This window comes from Mauremys reevesii, linkage group 4 (assembly GCF_016161935.1).
Source record: "Mauremys reevesii isolate NIE-2019 linkage group 4, ASM1616193v1, whole genome shotgun sequence".
Taxonomy (NCBI): Eukaryota; Metazoa; Chordata; order Testudines; family Geoemydidae; genus Mauremys; species Mauremys reevesii.
In genome coordinates, this window is record NC_052626.1 from 113,395,764 (window position 1) to 113,415,513 (window position 19,750).

The 19,750-nt window shown below is 40.6% G+C and overlaps 1 protein-coding gene across 3 annotated transcripts in view; it reads left to right on the forward strand.

The window, feature by feature from the left end:
• LRP5 (LDL receptor related protein 5) overlaps positions 1-19,750 on the forward strand; it is a 258,401-nt gene that overhangs the window by 81,637 nt on the left and 157,014 nt on the right. For all 3 annotated transcript variants that reach the window (XM_039538081.1, XM_039538082.1, XM_039538083.1), the window contains exon 3: positions 9,589-9,786. In XM_039538081.1, coding sequence (XP_039394015.1) covers positions 9,589-9,786 — 198 coding nt within the window. The remainder of the gene's footprint in view (positions 1-9,588; positions 9,787-19,750) is intronic.

Here is a 19,750-nt window from a genome sequence, read left to right on the forward strand (position 1 = left end):
AGCTTGTTTATTCCCTGCTCATTTGGTGAAACATTTATGGTGAGTATTGATCGCTGAAGGATCGTAATATGTGCTGCTGCCTAAAATTGCCTCACTTTTATTACCTCTGCAACTGTCTGAATGGCTCATAAAGAAATAAAAGTTTTTTGTAACCTGAACGTTAATCATTTCTGCAGAGCCTGGCAAATGTTACCATGCTCTTATCTTCCAGCTGCTATCCACATGGAAGCAGAGCTGGGTGCCTAAAATCAAATGGGTCACTATGGTTTGTTAAGGCACAATTATGCAACTGTCTGTTTTAAAACATTGTCAGCTTTGGATGATTGTCTGAAGCATCTTTACCCATGGATGTAACTTGTAACTTTTATGGAAGCGCTCTGGTGCTTTTTTAGTTTAAATAAAGTCACGCAGGTTGTGTATATCCTTTAGGGTTGGATACTCTGTAAAATTAACACCCATAATATGTTCTAGCGAATAATGTTCCTGGAAGCCTATTATATCCAGTGATTTTTTTTGTAAAATATGGTAAATGACACTTTGGTTCAGATCTTTAAGTGCTCAGCACCCACAAGTAGGGCCACATTTTCAAAAGAACACAGCTCCCGTATAAGCACCTAAATAAAATGACCAGATTTTCTCAAGTGCTGAGCTTCCATTGTGAGTAGTGGGAGATGCTGGGTGCTGAGCAGTTGATAAAATCTGGCTGCTTCATTTAGGTGCCTTGGGCCTTGTGTACACATAATTGCAGCCTTCTTTTGGTTTAAATAACCTGTTATCAGGTGAGCTTAAGTTGATTATTTACTGAGCAGTTGCACACCCTGTTGTGATTGTTTTAATGGCTCATAGTCAGGAAGGATGTTAGCCAAACATGATTTATACCTATGAGGGAGAATGAGAGTCAAACAGCTGAGTTCTAATCCTAGCTCTGCCAATTTCTGATGATGATGATAATACCTGCCTGTCTTCATCAGTAGACTTCAAAGTGCTTTTCAGAGGTATCACTATCCCCATTTAACAGATGGGGAAACTGAGGCATATAGGGTCAAAGTGGCTCAGCGAAGTTTACCCCACAGACCAGGAGCAGAGCAGTGGATAGGACTGAGGTCAGTCAGTGCCTGATCCACTAGGCAACACTGCTGTCATATTAGGCACCTCACTGCTGCTTTCTGCCTCAGTTTACCCGTTCCTAAAAATGAAGGTATTGTTTACTTCTGTTCCTATAAGGATTGATAAATGTTGCATACAGTGCTTTGAAAAAGCAAAGTGCTTAATGTAAAAGCTTTATTTGAACATTACATAAATTAAGAAAATTTAATATCGCTTTAGCCATGTGGATTTTTCTTTACTGAATTCTGCTCTTGAGATTTCTCAGGTACCGTGCCACAGCTGTCTCACTGGCACAAGATAGATTCAATAGAAGCCTCCAATGTTCTTTTATTTAGCAGATGCATGGGTTAGTTTGAGGGTGGGCCTGAAGCCTCAATCTTGCGAACTGTGATCACATCAGGAGAAGTTTTTTTTAATACTTCCATTACTTGCAACGTGTTTGTGTACCAGTAACACATTCACGTCCCCTCATGCTAAGAAGGTGTGCTCTGTGACTATGCTGATTTGTTAATTACAAGGCATCCATGCTGCTGTCAGAAGCCCTGTTGCTTAACGTTTTTTCTTCCATTCTCCTGCTTGTGAATTTCAGGCTTCTATATGAGCTTCCCACTCCTTGCCTTTCCCCCTCTCCCTTTCCTTGGCACGGTTCTTTGGTTAGTTATGGTAATAGTAGTAAAAGACCCTCTCAGCTGGCTTCTTTTCCACACCGCTTAACTAGATTTGTGAGCATGTCAGTCTCCTAGAATGCCTGAGGATTTCTGAGCTTGTTTCACAGACCTACACTGACCTATTTTAATGTCCAGACTCCTCTGGTAAACTCTTGTTTTAATGGTATTGTTCCAGCAGAGTTTGCTAGTGCTGCTTTAACTAAGTTTATGTCTGTGTTTCCATAATAAACTTGTTTTTTCCCCTAGGATTTATAACTCTCCCAGATAATTTCTGTTTTGGGTTGCACCTTGGCAGACAATATCCCAGCCAGAATCAGATTTGTACTTAATTTGATTTGAATTGATTTCGCCACTTTTTGTAAGACAGAAGGAGAGTAAAAAAGTCCATACTTTGTGATCTTAGTATTCTCACACAGACAAAGATTTTAAATGTGACATTTTATTAGTTAGTGTGTGATATAGATCTCTGTGTAGTACTTGTGGTTATTTGACCAGTACAGAATCAAAACAGCCAAGATGTTACGCTGGGAGGAAAGATGATCCAATGATCAGTAACTGGGACTAAGGAGACATAGGTTCAGTTCCCAGCTCCACACAGACTTCCTATGTGATCTTGGGCAGTTACTTAGCTTGACTGTGCTTCAGTTCCTCATCTGTAAAACAGCAATAATGGCACTTCCCTACCTGACGGGTGATGAGAATAAATGCATCAAATGCCCAGGTGGTCACAGATACTGTAGTAATGGGGCTGTATAATTATATATAAAATAGGACACATTTTTAAAAATAACCACTGTGTCTTTCCAGTCAACATACTCCTTAAAATGATAATACTCATGCCTAATGCAGATATGCCGAATAATAGTAACTGGATTGTAAAATGGAAGTTATTACATGGCACCTTTTGTACTCCAGGTTAAAAAACACAAGGGATCAAGTATAGGAGAAAAATAACCCATTGCAGCAATGCTGATAACATTACCATTTCACTGCCTGTTGATCTAGTGATATTTGTTTTGATAAATGCCCCTGGGAATTGCTAGACATTCCTTGCAGGTTTCTGTTACCCATGGACCATATTGTATTGTTGGGTATGTCTGCGTGTAGCTCCCATTGAACTCTGCGTGTGTGCAGCTCCTCTTGAATTCTACAGGAGTCAGTCGCACGTGGCTGAGGATGAATATGGTCCCTGGTAATCTGCTAAATATTGGGAGTATTAGTTAGTGTGCAGGCAAATCAAGCAAACTTCATGCAGTGTGTGGGTTTCCAGTTGTATTGTGTAACTTATTGGTTTAGTCCTGTAAAGCTCTGCATGGCCTGAGACTTGTCCTCTTGTGGAACCGTGCATCAGCTCATGCAATATGGCTACAGCTGGGGTTATCAGAGTCTCCCAAGCTGGAACCCTTTTGATAGAAAAGAAAAAGGCAGCTGCTGGCATGATGTGCTTCTTCAGGGCCCCCTGGCCTTTGGAACTTGTTTCCCAGCTTCATCTGAAGATGTTGCTCAAGGGGTATTTTTAGGGAAGGTGGTATATTTTTTCCTTCTTTGTTTCCTTCTGCTGTAAGGTTTCATTAGTTCCTGCTGTACATGCAGGAGGTTGCTCTTGGTTTTATATCTGGGTTTACTTTTAAATAATTGTCATGGACACTTAGAGCTCCTTTTTGGTTTGTGTTTATAAATCTAAATATATTAATGATGAAAGAGGGGCTGCTATAACTGTTTAATATAGTGCAAAGTCATGTTTAATTTGCAGGTTTCCAGCTGGGCACAGTGAGAGATTCTTGACTCTTCTGTAACAGTTGTCACTGGATCGGTGGTTCCTTTAAAAAAGAATTACCATACAATTAAACTAGTATAAATCCACAGAAGCCAGGGCATTTTGGCATCAAGGCTATTGCCTTGCCCAAAATATGTGAGTTCAGAGCAGTAGTGCCTAATCACAGTGGCCTTGTCTAGGCTAGGGTTTGGAAGATGTTAGCTGACACATTTAGGCCTAATGTAAGCCTGGTCTACACATAAATCTTAGGTCGACCTAGCAGTGTTGCTCAGGGGTGTAAAAAAAAAAATTCCATGTAAAGTTTATCATTGATTTCAGTGGAGTTTGAATCAGGCCGTATAAAGAATACTTTGCACTTCAATGTCTTCTTCTGAGGATCCAAAAGCATTTTCTAAGCTTCATACATATTCTCTCTGTTTACATATTTTGTATGAACTTAAATTACGAGCAAGGGAAAAAGTTTCATGAGGAGAGAGGGAAAGATTAAGACTATGTAATTGAGAGATAACTCATAATAAGGGACACAATAGGAGGTGTATTTGGGAAGTACTTTATGGAACATTGGAGTTTTCCTTTCTCAAAATTCTAGACCGCAGATGCATCCAATGAAATTAAAAGGAACCAAATTAAAACCAATCCAAGGAAAAACTCTCTCTCTCACCTTCCTCCCCCCCCCCCCATAATTAACTTGTGGAACTCACTGTCAAAAGTTTTGAGGCCAGTGGCCTAGTGGGATTCAGAAAAGGATTTGACATTGATAGTTGGTCCAATAAAATATATTATCTCATCCCCTTGGTCTCTCTAATCTCCTGGGACCAATACAGCTATAGCACTACAACCTAGAATTGTTTAAACTGACACATACAACAATGCAATGCAGTCTGCTCACTCCTATCAAGTAATGTAATCTAATATGAACACTCCAATACATTGGCTTCTGCCTCAATTCTCGTATCTCTCTTCAAGGCCGGAGGAAACAAGTGAACCTTTTTTTGAACAAGGGAATAATAGTTTCCACAGGTTACATTAGGTAAAAATGTTAGGGATATAAACTTACATGTTTTATGGCATAAGCCAACCACTAACTGACCTTTGTTAGAAAGAAAATGTCCCTACACACCCGTGTTATTCCATGATTGCAAGCATAGGATTTCTTGCACCTTCTTCTGAAGCATCTGGTAAGGACCATTGCTGGTGACAAGATACTGGACTAGATGGATAATTGGTCCAATCTGTTGTGGCAAATCCTTATTTTTCTATTGTGTTTTCTTGATAATTTCCTATGCTGCTGAAGAAACTAAAGGATTTGTTTCCTCTGGGATTTAAGGTAATGTAAAATTCACTCAGGTTTTGTAGAGAGAGCTCTCCAAGAAAACACCAAGTCTGTGCTGTAGAATAAATATTTTTTACTAGGGTGATCAAACAATTTAAAAAAAATTAATTGTGATTAATTGGATTGTTTAAACAATAATAGAATACCGTTTAAATATTTTTGGATGTTTTCTATATCTTCAAATATATTGATTTCAGTTACAATGCAGAATACAAAGTGTACAGTGCTCACTTTATTTATTTTTTATTACAAATATTTGCACTGTCAAAAATAAAATAAATAGTATTTTTCAATTCACCTAATACAAGTACTGTAGTGCAGTTGAACTTACAAATGTAGAATTATGTACAAAAAATAACTGCATTCAAAAACAAAACAATGTAAACCTTTAGAGCCTACAAGTCCACTCAGTCCTATTTCTTGTTCAACCAATCACTCAGACAAACAAATTTGTTTATATTTGAAGGAGATAATGCTGCCTGCTTCTTTTTCACAATGTCACCTAAAAGTGAGAACAGGCATTCACATGGTACTGTTGCAGTCGGCATCGCAAGATACTTACATGCCAGATGCGCTAAGGATTCATATGTCTCTTCATGCTTCATCCACCATTCCAGAGGACATGCGTCCAGGCTGATGACAGGTTCTGCTCGATAACAATCCAAAGCAGTGTGGACCAACGCATGTTCATTTTCATCATCTGAGTCAGATGCCACCAGCAGAAGGTTGATTCTCTTTTTTTGGTGGTTCAGGTTCTGTAGCTTCTGCATCGGAATGTTGCTTTTTTAAAGACTTCTGAAAGCATGCTCCGCACCTCCTCCCTTTCAGATTTTGGACAGCACTTCAGATTCTTAAAGCTCAGCTTGAGTGCTGTAGCTATCTTTAGAAATCTCACATTGGTACCTTCTTTGCATTTTGTCAAATCTTCAGCGAAAGTGTTCTTAAAAGGAACAACGTGCTGAGTCATTATCCAAGGCTGCTATAACATGAAATATATGGCAGAATGTGAATAAAGCAGAGCAGGAGACGTACATTTCTGCCCCAAGGAGTTCAGTCACAAATTTAATTAACGCATTATTTTTTCAACGACCATCATCAGCATGGAAGCATGTTCTCTGGAATGGCGGTTGAAGCATGAAGGGGCCTACAAATGTTTAGCATATCTGGCATGTAAATACCTTGCAATGCTGGCTACAAAAGTGCCATGCGAGCCCCTGTTCTCATTTTCTGGTGACATAAATAAGAAGAGGGCAGCATTATCTCCCATAAATGTAAGCAAATTTGTTTGTCTTAGCTATTGGCTGAACAAGAAGTAGGACTTGGTAGGCTCTAAAATTTTACATTGTTTTGTTTTTGAGTGCAGCTATGTAACAAAATAATCTACATTTGTAAGTTGCATTTTCTTGATAAAGAGATTGCACTACAGTACTTGTATGAGGTGAACTGAAAAAATACTATTTCTTTTGTTTATCATTTTTATAGTGAAAATATTTGTAATAAAAAATAATATATGGTGAGCAGTGTACACTTTGTGTTTTTGTAGAAATCAATATATTTGAAAATGTAGAAAAACATCCAAAATATTTAATAAATTTCAATTGGTATTCTCTTGTTTAACAGTGCAATTAAAATTGTGATTAATGATTATTTTTTATGAGTTAATCACCCGAGTTAACTGCGATTAATTAACAGCCCTAATTTTTACTCTTTATCTTTTGGGAATTTTGAAACTTCCTATTTTCCCCGCTGCATTCGAGCCTTTCTTCATGACATGTTTCAGCTGCAAATATAATTGATTATTTCTGACCAGGAGACTAACACAGAAAGACATGAGTTGTCTGAATTGTGCACCTGGGAGAACAAAACCAACCAAAGGCCAGTCTCCTCCCCTCCCTTTCCCCCCCGGTGATCTTTTCTCTTTGTTCTAAGATAAATGCTGCTCAACAGTTATTGAATTACTTTTAAGTCCTCTGGACAGGATTGTGAATAGTAAACTTGTTTAAACATCAATGAAATGGTAAGAAAATGGGACCTGCTTGAAAACGTGGTTTTCTGTGTTGCCTCCTAAGACATGGGTTTCTGTGGCTTCACTTTATTATCTTGAATCTTTGAAAGTGTGACACTTAATAGACAATTTTTATTACTTATTTGAACTGATTGCATTTGCTACAAATCATAAATAGATTGTTGCTCCAATGACTGTGCTGCTTTTGAAACCAACATTGTGTTTTGAAGTATATCTATCATGTTGTAACTTCATCATATACCCAGCATATTAAATTCATGCTTGAAATTATTTCCAATTTGGCACACTTTATGATTGCTATTTAAATGCCTTGGGGACACTCCACCAAAGATACTTTATAAATCAAATTTATACCCCATATTTTTTTTCTCCAGTGGTTTGTTGTGTCCCCCATGATACAAGCAGCTAGCTTCAATGGTTTTTTGTTTTGTTTTATTACATTGAATTTTTTTATATATATATTTTATCAAACATTGTTATAATTTTCTATACCTTTAGTTGGAAAACGGTTCAACTCCCTGGATACTGCATTAGATTAGATGTTTATTTAACTAGTTGTAAACTGTTGTTTGGTATTTAGAGGCCATACCCAAAATATAGAGGCCAGTTATGCTAGGTGTTTTAAATACACCTACTGTGAGACAGTCCTTCCCCTGAGGACCTCGCAGTCTGAATAAACAAGACAGACAAGGGTAGGAGAGTAGGGAGTATGATTAGTCCCATTTTGCAGATGGTGAACTGAGATTAAGGCCCTGTCTACATGAGAGTTCTACCAGTTATACTGGTATAACCCCCTTTTCCCTATTGCGGACACCTTTATTCCAGTCTATAGAATGGTATTTTTGGATAAGCTTGAATCCCTTCCTGAAATGATACAAGATTTTTTTTTTTTTAAAGCTCTCTTACACCAAAATGAGTGTGATCACACCTGCAGGTGAGGGAAGGCGTGGCTGGTACTACCAGTATAATTCTGTATCAGAGTGGTAGCCGTGTTAGTCTGTATCCACAAAAACAATGAGGAGTCTGGTGGCACCTTAAAGACTAACAGATTTATTTGGGCATAAGCTTTCGTGGGTAAAAACCCCACTTCTCCATGCATCTGAAAGCTTATGCCCAAATAAATCTGTTAGTCTTTAAGGTGCCACCAGACTCCTCGTTGTTTTTGAGTATAACTCTGATGATTTAAGGTCACATCTTAGCAGATACAGAAAGAATTTTCCTGTGTGGACAAGACCCTAGTGATTTGTCTGTGGTCATGGTGGAAGTGTGGCTGACTCAGGAATCAAATATGTATATCATGAGTCCCAGTCCAACCCTATCCTTGGGACTATGTGCGTGGCCTCCTCTTCCCACTCTCAGCTTCATATCTTCTGCAAGCAGCTCCTTATGCCTGGAATACTTTCCCTATATTCATCCACTCTGTGCACACATTCTCTCTTACTTCAGATCCCTCTTTATAGCTCTCCACCTTTCTTGTGGTCATATACACTGTTTTCCTGTGGTTTCTATTATTTATGTTGTAAGTTCTTCAGGGGGATGCAATGTGTGTTCCCTGTTTGCAAATGGCTTTATAAAGGTTTTATAATAATGGTGTAAAGAATTACAACCTCAGCAGGAAACATCCACTGAAGGTTGACATGATCACATGCAACTGAACAGAGTTGGGATTCCACTCAGTATAGGGCAGAGTTGACCTGCTACATGAGGACTGAGACGACATAAAGTGGTATATTATATAGCAGTAGCCATTATCCTTAGATGGTTCTTCCCATTTTTCAGTTTAACCCATTCTTCTCTCACTTTCCCCTCAGTCTCACTCTCCACTTGAACTGAGGGATGGGAAATGTTTCTTGCTTCTCATTTATTCTTTCAGAGTTATGCGCATAGAATTAAAAGTTAGATATAAATACAAGGTGGACTAAGAGGGCTTTCACCTGATGATGTCTGTATTCCAGATTCTGTGCTGTTGGGATGACCTTGCTGATAACACAGAGCAAGGGTTTGCTTTCTTTAATACTGCTTTAGGTGATAGCAAAATCATCAGCTGCTAACTGAGGAAAACCGTAATCCTGAACTCAAGCCTGGGTATGAAAAAAAACAACCAACCAACCAACAACCCCTGACTGTTGTAAACCAAAATTTTAAAATGAGATGTCGCTAGTATACAAAAAGATTCAGTTTTTTATTTGTTTAAAGGAACACTCATTTACTTTCATGTTTTCCTTGTGGTCTACAGACTTACAAAAATTTGAGCGCAATTACTGATTGTATGAGCTAATTGGCCAGTTGGATGCGCAATTGGTCGCTTGCATGTGTCAATGTGATTAGTACATGCAGTTGTAGTAGTTGAACCTGCAAATGAGGCACACAGTTGTACATGCTTTTGACGTTCTGGCTCTACTCTAAGATTGAGAGATGAATGGTAGACTCTCATACAATGTGGTAAGTTTATGAAATGCATTGTCATATTGCAGGAACTTGTTGGAACCACTGGAATTTTGGTTTAAGTTTGTGTGTGTGTGTTTAATAAAAGCTTTGTGGTATTTGTGTAATTATGCCACTGTACAGTAATATAAATAAAAATAATACTTCAAACTTCAGAAAAAGATGCGATTGATACTTTCAATGAGTGAGCATTTTAACTTCTTAACACACGCATTTTTTTTTTTTTTTTTAGGTATATGTATTGGACGGACTGGGGAGAAACACCCAGAATAGAACGAGCAGGAATGGATAGCAGCACTCGAAAAATAATTGTTAATTCAGACATTTATTGGCCTAATGGACTCACGATAGATCTTGATGAGCAGAAGTTGTACTGGGCTGATGCAAAGCTGAGTTTCATTCATAGAGCAAATCTGGATGGTTCCTTTAGGTATGATTCCCATTGGTCTGTATCAGTGTGAGAGAAGGGTGTGTGCATTTGCATGTGTGCATGCACGTTTGCTTTTTCATAATTAGCATTGATTTTATGCTAGTGCTTTTTTCAGTAGTCATTTATAACTATGTATATCTACCCTATCAATCTTGCTAACCTTATCATTAGCATGCCTATGAACATGCATGGATTCCTGGAATTCATAAGAGTGGTTCTATTTTTGTTAAAGAATAATTAGAATATTTGCATCAGCAGTCTACAGTAGGCCAGTTACAGTCTTCCCCTATAGTATAAGTTTTCTGCTCTAGGCACATTTATATATTTTAAAATGATTAAAGATGCCTATCCAAGGCTCTAGGTGCCCTACCACCTCATTAATGATATAGTAAAGTTCCAGCAGCATTAGAGTAATTATTTTAACAGGAACTCAGCCAGCTAGCCACCTACAGAAATCCTTCCCACCCCTTCAGCATTATTGGGAGCATCCCTCAGCCTTCTCCAAACACCCTGTTGAACAAGTGTCTTTTGCAGCATGCCCAGTCATCAAGTTTGTGCTATTTTGGACCAAGTGTTGGGAGCAAGTTCCAGAATCTCTGAGCCCTCGTAAAGAATGCCCTGCCAGTCACCTCATCTGTTTTATTAAAAAGGGGATCAGATGAGAGCATCTCTGCTGATCACAGCTCCAGCTGTCTGCCATGGGGAATGAGGTAATCTCTCAGGGAGGCTGGTCCCGGGCTTGTTAGGGCTTTATAGATTGTAACCAACACCTTAAAATCCATCACGAGACCAAATGCAGATCCTGTTCCACTGGTGTCATAGGCTTCCGGCAAGCTGCCCCACTCAGTAAGCAACCCCACTGCATTCTGCACCAGTTTCAGACTCCCAATGGCTTTAAGGTGTAGCTACATGTACATATGCCAGATTTAAAAAAAAGCCGTCTGGTGTGATTTGAGATAACGCGAAACACACCACCTTAATTTAAAAGTACCTTATCCAGTTATTTAGGCCTCAAATTTTGGTATCCAAGAAGTGCTTTATTAAGCAGTCAGATATCCTTCTGGTGAGCAGAGCATGACAGAAGTAAATCTTCCTGTAAACTTAATTTGTTTGGCCTTTTTAATTTTTAAATTATTTAATATTACTACAATAGAGGGAGATATATTTTTAAAGGCAAAAAGGGCAGTACGGCACCCGATTCCCCTTTGTACCTTAGAAAATCTTTCCCATGGATCCTAAATGCTGATACCACATAATGCACTGTCTGCATATATACAAAGCTATGTGTGTGTACCTCATACTGAATCTTAAAAACGTGCACAGCTTTTGTTTAAAATGAAGGACCATAAGCATTCAGAATTCCATTGTCCGGCTTGAATCTTCTCTCTGTCCTGAAACCCCACTTGCAATGCTGAGATTGTGGCCATCACTCTAAAGGAAAGTATCCTGGAGATGTAAACTGTCTAATGAAGTGGTTCTCAACCTTTTTTCCATTGTGGGTCGCATATACAGCTCTCTGTTTTATGTGAGTCACATCCACACAATATACATATATATGTACACACACACTACCTGTATGACCCTAAGGATGTCACATGGGCCGCAGCTGTGTGTCGATTGGGCCACGGGTTGAGAACTACAGGTCTAATGTTAAAACATAGCGGAACAGAGCGTCAAGTTGGTAACAACTCCTATCCCAGTGGGAGAAAAAGCATGAGAGCAAAATAGAAATTATAGGTACATCTGTATAATATACATGATTCATATGTTTCAGATAACCAAAAATTGCCTCTTACGAAGCCAATTATCCAACTTGTTAAAAATTCAGATGGATTTTGTATTATGCACCTCTTTTTATACCAGTATAATATAAAATAAAATGTAGTACATCTTTCATGTGAAGTGTATTCCAGAGTGCTTTAGAGAAAGGTATACTGTGTCTCAGTTTTCCCATCTGTGAAATAGGGATAGTGATACTGACGTTCTTTGTTAAAATGCTTGGAGATTTACTGATGCAAAGGGCTTTAAAAGAGCTGTGAGATATTATTAATAGTAATAATATTCACAAAGTTAGTAACACAGAAGAAGCCATAGAGGTAGTGACAAGGAGGGAAACTTTCAGATGTGGGATAATAGCTCAAAGACTTGTAGCGGATTCATAGTTTTGGGGGCATGTGCTATCTCACTATGAACTGACATTTTTACACAATTTAATGTCTTTTTTTTTAAAGAGGGTATTTTGTTTTTAAATATGATCCTGTGGTTCCTTTGTGCACACAACTCCCATTGACTTCACTCGAAATTATTCATGTGTAAGGATGTTCAGACAATAGTTAGTAAGTAGTGTTTAATTCACTTATATTATGGAGGAGAAAGGCAGCGAGTTTCCTGAATGCTCAAATCCAAGCAGGGTCTTCCATTTCAAAGGAAATCTGTCCAAATTGTCTTGTGAAAGCTTAGCACATGGTTTCTTTTTCCAATTATATTGTACAATAAATCAGATTGCATTTTAATACAGATATTGAATTAATGTGTGCCCCGCTCTGGATGTGAAATCAGTGTAGCTCAGCAATACACTTGTATTGCACACTTCAGTAGCTGGTCTTGGAGAGCATGAATATGCGCCAGGTGTCAGAATAGCCCAATGTAGCACACGTTGCTCAAAAATCCTTGAGTCCATGCACCTGAATAAAGGCACTAGTCCACTGTATAGTAAAGCTAGTGTCAGAATTTCAGTATGCTATAAATAATTTTTATTACTGCCATTTGTATGAGAAGTTACCCTTCCTAGAATGTTAGGCCTGTGGTCTTTGTTTTTTTTAATCAAAAAAGGTGAGTGTTGATCTTGATCTTTATAGTGCATCTTCATGGGATTTATGTTCCATTGGGCTGCTTTATTCCTGAATATTCTTTATTTTTAACAAAACAAAATAAATTTCACCTGAAATTTGTCAAGAAATAAATCCTTCAGTCCTTCAAATCCCTTCCCTCCCCCCAAGGCCCTATCACTTCAAAATTCAAATAAACCAGTATTTGCATTCTGTGTAGTGGATTTTAAATTACTGGAGTGATCTGTCTGCGTGTTAGCAGGCTTCAGTTTGAAAGTAAATCATATGGAAAACTCAGTTGTTCAAGGCACATAATCCAGGGGGGAGGAGATCCTCTTGTGGATGGAAATAATAAAAACTAAAGACAGTGCATAGTTAGATACAAATGCTCCAGAACTAGAAAGTTACACAAGTTCAGACATCATCCTTATTAGAAAAGGCATTACAGCAAAGGGTGGAAAGTGAAGGTAAGAATACCAAAGAATACCAAAGGTTAGATTTTTCTTTATTCCTTTAGTGATTTATTACTATGAGAAATCACTTGTTGATTGTTTACAGAGTCAGATTTTCAAAGCAGCCTTAACTCTACCTCCAAAACTGCACATAAAAGTTTTGCATACAAAGACCATTACATATGTATATGTAAATACTTACCTAATGTATGTGTGTAAAATGAGCTTTGCATATACAAATAGGTGTATGTAAAAACATGTATGTAATTTTTCAAGACAGTTATGAAAATTTAGCTTATGTTTATGAAACTAAAATAGGATTGTCTTCCATCAGTGTTAACCTCTCTTCTCTCCCCTACTTCCTGCACACAAATGATACAAATTAAGGTCGTCTACATCACAAACTTATATTGGTATAACGATGTCATTCAGGGGTGTGGAAAATCCACACCTCTGAGCGATGTAGTTATACCGACCTAACCCCATTGTAGACAGCGCTAGGTCAACGGGAGGGCTTCTCCTATCGACATAGCTACGGCTGCTCAGGGGGGTGGAGTGCCTACATCCACGGGAGAAGCTCTCCTGTTGGCGTAGGTAACGTCTTCACTAAACACTACAGCAGAGCAGCTGCAGTGCTGTAAGTGTAGACAAGCCATTCATTACAAGAAATATTTTCTTCTGTTTTTCCTTTCTTTGGGAAATGTCTCACTTCTGTGAACTTTCAAAGTACTATCTTGAAAATTCTGAATGTATATATTAGCCAATGTTACTTTGATTTGGAATGTTTTTGAAGTTTAAATAGAGTGATTTTTTCACAACACTAGAAGCAAGCAATTAAGACGTGTTTTTTTAACAAGCTGGAAATTTGTCATGCTTGCTTTCCACTTACTATAAAAATGTCCCTACACCAAAAACTGCTGAGCTTTGAATTGCACCAGCTTGTTACTGTGTGCATAAACATTGGGATCTCTTGAATACAAAAGATGTGTTGTAAAATTACATTTTGTGGTTTGCAGTTCTGCTCATCGCAAATCAGAGGCATGCCTCCAAAAAATAAAATAAAAAATAAATGTTTAATTAAAATAGGATTCATCTGTTATGATGATTGGGGCTAAAATATTTATCCAGAGGTTAAAGAAAACTGGAGGGAATGTGAGATCAATCCAACAAGAGACATGTAACATGAGGGAAAACACTACAGAATGATGAATAGGGCTCAGATCCTGCAATGAACTACATGCAGTTGATTGCTTGACTCAGAGCAATAGCCGTATGAAAGTGAATGGGACTCCACACACGAGCAGGGGGTTTCCCCGCAGAGCGTGTTACAGGATCAGACCTTAAGTGTTTGTAAGTTAGAGCTGGCCTGAAACGCCAAGTTTGGAAGCAGCTCCAAACTTCTCAGTTGTGTGGTTTCCAGTCCATCCTTCTCCACTTCAGATACCTTTGCGCCTCTCAAGCTCCTGATTGGAGATTTTCCATTAGCAGCCTCTGTTCAGCCTGCGTGTGTGCTCTATAAAACTTTGTGCTGAACACCGAGAGTATATAGAACTGCTCGGGCAAATCACCCTCCGTTCCTTCTCTACCGCCTTGGTGTGAGAAGGAGCTGTAGTGTGTCCACCTTGTGCATGCCATGACATGTTCTACTGTTGTTTTTAGTTAGTTTGGTGTTTCTAGTTAGTGTTAGTTTTTGTTAGTGCAGAATAAGTTAGATAACAGTGAGAGGTTTGGGTTTTATTCCTCTTCTTTTTTCAAGGGAATTTATCTGGTCTGTCTGGGCATGCCTGGCTCACCAGCTTTCAAATGCTGCTTCTCTTGTAGGGAGGCTATTCCAGTCAGCGACGGCCACTCTAAAGGATATCCATTGCTTGGGAGAGTCCCATATTGCCCAAAAGGGTAACTTCTGTGTAGCTCTCAAATCTGGAGCATGGAAGAATTGGGGAACTAAATCTGAGGCTTCTGATGAGGGAGTGCTCTCTTCAACCTGCTTCCGAGTCAGGTCAGGAGACATCCCCAGTGTACATTAGTCTTTGGACAGCTCCAGTGCCCCTTTGGCTTGGCCTCCCCTAAGAGGGAGATGACTTCGGAGGACTCAGGGAAAGCTCCAAAGAGGAGGAGCTCGGTCTCCCACCACAAGTAGCTGGCTCCCAAAAGGTCCGTATCTCCTGCTATATCTCCAGTGTTGGAGGCCTTGACCTCTCAATTCAGTACCGTAGAGGGTAAAGGACCCTTCTTCCGGTAGTGACGGGGCTGGGAGATCCTTTAGCGCATTGGGGAAGCAAGGCTCCAGCAAGCCCCTGCTACCATCTATGAAGGATAGGGAGGCCCAGATATACATTCCTCTAGATTGGCACCATCTACATTAGACTTTCCATCTGTGCCTTCTCACTCAGCATTGTCAGTATTGGCACAATCGAAGCACCAAGACACCTTTGGGCACGGTGCCTATGCGCTCCAGATCAACAGTACTATCCACCTCATTTGCTGCGTCATTATTGACCCACCTGGCACCACAAGAATTTTGCTACTCCAGAGACCAGTCAGTTTTAGACAAGCTGGAGTCCCCAGTGCTTCTGGGTACTGAATGACTCTTGGTGTCAAGATCCAGCCACTGGATTGCCATTGCTCCCCAGTACCACAAGATTCTCCACCTTTTTCTACTGGGGCCTCCCCATTGGAGGACATTGAGGAGGATGAAGGAGACATTCAGTCACTCTCTTCTTTATCAGTATGGGGTTACTCTCCACATTAGCATAAGAAACCATATTTTGACAAGGATCCTTAACTGTGAGAGGAGTGGTGGGATCCTGGCTGCCACTCCCTCTCCCGCATAGGCCCTCCAGTGGCCATACTGGGATCCTTGGGCCGCGTATCGGCAGCCATTTGCCAAACCTGCAGCTCCATTATGCCACGAGGCTAGAGTTACACAGTCTCTTCTACCAAACCCCCAACATGAGAAGACCTTTGAATAGCGGGGGATGAGGGTGGATAAGGAAGCCACCCCTCAAACTTCTATTTCATCCTCGTCTCTGGACGAGGCAGTCATGCCTTCACCACCATCGATGACCAACGATTTTTGCCAATTCCAGGAGCTTGTGAAGAGCGTGAGAGGGGTAAACAGCATTACTCTAGGTCTTCCCCTTATGATAAGGATAAGAAGAGGCTATATCTTTTTGGACAAAAAGCTTACTCACCCATAACTCTCCAGTTTCAGATCTCAAACCATCAGGTGATCATGGCCAAATATGACTTAACTAATTACAGTAAGGTTACAGCCCTTCCACAGGAGCATAGAAAACACTTTCAGGCCATCATCATGGAGGGTCAGTTATTAGCCAGAATGTTGTGGACACCACCGCCAGACCCATCTCCAGTGCCGTTGTTATGTGCAGTGTGTCATGGTTCCCAGGAGAGGTTCAGAATATTGTGAGGACCTTCTGTTATGTGGTGGTTGGAAGCTCTTCTCTGGGACTGCAGATGAGTCTCTCCACACACTGAAGGAGTTCCAGGCCATCTGGAGGTCTCTGGCTATATACACCCCTATTAACAAGAGGAGATTTAGCAGATCTCAAACTGCCCATAGATTGCACCCTGTCCAGTTCTCTGGATTTCACGAAACCACCGAACCCTCTAGAAAGAGAGACAGATTCTAGAGGAAGAGAGCTCCTCACCCTCCTTCTGCGAGTACCCAGTCATCATTGAAACAATAATTTTGACGGGTTTGTCAAGGGTTCAGTTCCTCCCTCACCTCTAGTTTGCAAGCTGCAACCGTTCACCCATATTCCGTCTTTTGGAGACCACCTTTCCCATTTCAAACAGTTTTGGTGGCATATTACAATGGACAAGTGGGTCCTGGCAGCTTATAACATTGGGCTATACCACCCACTTTACTTCAGGGGCCCCCTCTCATGAGGCTATACTGAGTCAAGAAGTGAACTCTCTTTCTCTCCTCACAGGGGAAAAAGGTTTTACTCAAAGTATTTTTTCATGCTAAAGAAGGATGGAGAATGGAGACTGATCTTAGATCTGAGAAGACAGAACAAATTCGTAATCTCTCAAGTTCATGATGGTGACATTGGCTGCTATAATTCCTTCTCTAGAGGCAGGAGATAGGTGTCCTGTAAGTAGAGGGCCAAAAACCAATATCCATACAGCGATACATCCTGCACACAGGAAATATCTACATGGTCCAGGATCATTTTCAATATGAAGTACTTCCATTCAGTCTCTCTCTAGCTCCACGGTGTTCTCAAAGGTTATAGTGGTAATATCTGCTTACCTTCGTCGAGATGTGAGTTTAGTCTTCCCATATCCCAATGACTGGCTACTTAAGGGCTGATCTTACGAAGCAGTACAGGCTTCTTCTCAGATGGCCTCTCTCTCTTTCAAGGATTGGCTCTCCAGCGAAACATTAAAAAAAATCCACCTTAGGTCCTGTACAAAGAATACAATTCATAGGAGGGTACTTGGATTCTTTGGCAATCAGGGCCGTCCTTCCCACAGACAGATTCATAACTTGAGCAGATCAGTTCACGGTTCCCCTCCAGGTGAAGAACTCCCTAGACTGGTAGTAAAATCAACTCAGTGTCTGCACAGGTGTCTCTTTCATCCACCCAGCTCGAGCAATAGCTGTGATAATGGGCTGTTGGGTAGGGGAACACACCTCCATACCCTCACAACAGTCACCTCAGGAAACCAGTCTATAGGTCAGCCTGTTGGAACTGAAGGTGGTCAGGAATTTTGCCTTCACTTCTCCCCCCTCCATCAAGGGCAAATCAATACGGACAAATCAGTGACCGACAATGTGGCTTGCATGTTCTATATCAACAAACAAGGAGGAGCAAGAGGCCCCTCTCTGTGTGCCAAAGCTATAAAGTTATGGAACTGTTATGTTAGCCCATCAGATTTAGAACTCAGCTGTTTTCCTTCCTGGAAGCTGGAACGTCATAGCTGATATGCTCAGCAGGGGCGTTTCTCCCAGGACTACGAATGGGAGTTGGACTCGGATTCTTCATGGGATATTCCAAAGGTGGGGACTTCCACAGGTGATTCTGTTTGCCACATTCAGCAACAAGAAGTGCCCACTATTCTGCCCAAGAGTAGGCCTAGGTCACTATTCTTTGGGAGATGTGTTTCTCCTTCCCTGGACTTAAGGGCCTTTTCCACGCATGCCATCCACCACTTCTAATACTAAGAGTGATTAAAAAAAAGGTCAGACAGGACAAGGTCAGGGTTATTCTTACAGTATCAGTCTGGTTGAGACAGGCTTGGTATCCTCAATGCTTCATGTGTGTGTTCAACCAGCATTCAGGCTTCTGACCATCCCTCATCCCCTGTCTTAGGATGCAGGTTACATGCTTCATCTCATCCTTAGGGGTCTCCCACCTCCAAGCATGGCTCTTAGATGGTTCACAGGATTAGAATCCACTTGCTCGACAGGAGGACAACATGTATTACTAAACAGTAGAAGGGAATCGACTTGAATTACTTCCCTTCAGAAATGGAAAAGGTTCAACTACTGGTGTCGCTGTTGTGTACCTGTATCCTCTTCACTCCCAACCATCTTGTATCACCTGCTGGATGTGAAAAAATCAGGGTTATCAATTAACTCTGTTAAAGTTCATCTGGCTATAATATCAGTATTTCATCCCCCGCTAGAAGTGTTTTCCATATTTGCTGATATTTTGGTTAAGGATCCTACTCTTTCTTGGGATCTCAATCTGGTACTTAGGTACCTCAAGGGACCTCCGTTTGAACCTTTGTCAACTTGCTTCTTGCTTCACTTATCTATGAAGACGGCCTTTCTAGTAGCTATCACATTGGCCACCAGGGTTGGGGAGACTGGGGCCTAGATGGAAGACCGCCCCCCCCCACCATCATTTATGGTATTTTTCAAGGACAAGGTCTCTTTATGGCCACACCCTAAATTCTTACCCAAAGGGCTGTTGGATTTTCGTCTTAACTAGGCCATTCTTGTACCAGATTTTTTCCTTAAACCACATTAGTCGCAGTGGGAGACCTCTTTTCATACTTTACATGTGAGATGGGCGTTGGCCTTTTACCTTGATAGGACCAAGCAATTCTGGAAATCACCTAGATTATTTGTCTCGATCTCAGAGAGATCCAAGGAGTCCGTGATTTCTACATAGAGACTTTGGAGGTGGATCTCTGGGTATATCGTTACTTGCTATGATGGAGCCAGTGTTCTGCCTCCCCCAAAAGATAGTGGCACACTCTACCAAATCACAGGCAACTTCCAGAGCTTTACTCAAGAACATCCCCGAATCTGAGATATGCAGAGCTGCTCCATGGGCCTCAGTGCATGCTTTTTCTAAACACTGTCCACACTGTCAGATCCGATGTTGTGCTTGGTTCTGCTATATTGTCTTCAATCTTGGACTTGCTTCTAAAGCTCTCTCCTCCCTGTGAGGATGCTGCTCTGGAGAGTCACTTGAAGGGATGCTACTAGAAGAAGAAGGTTACCCACCTTGTGCAGTAACTGTGGTTCCTTGAGATGTGTGTTGCTATGGGAGCTCCACTACCCTCTCTCCTTCCCCTCTGCTTTGGACTGTTCTTTGTTGGACATTCAGGTAGAGAAGGAGCTGAGGGAAGATCACCTGTGCAGCTCTGTACACCCTTGGTGTATGGCACAAAGTTATGTAGCGCGCATGCAGAGGCCAATTC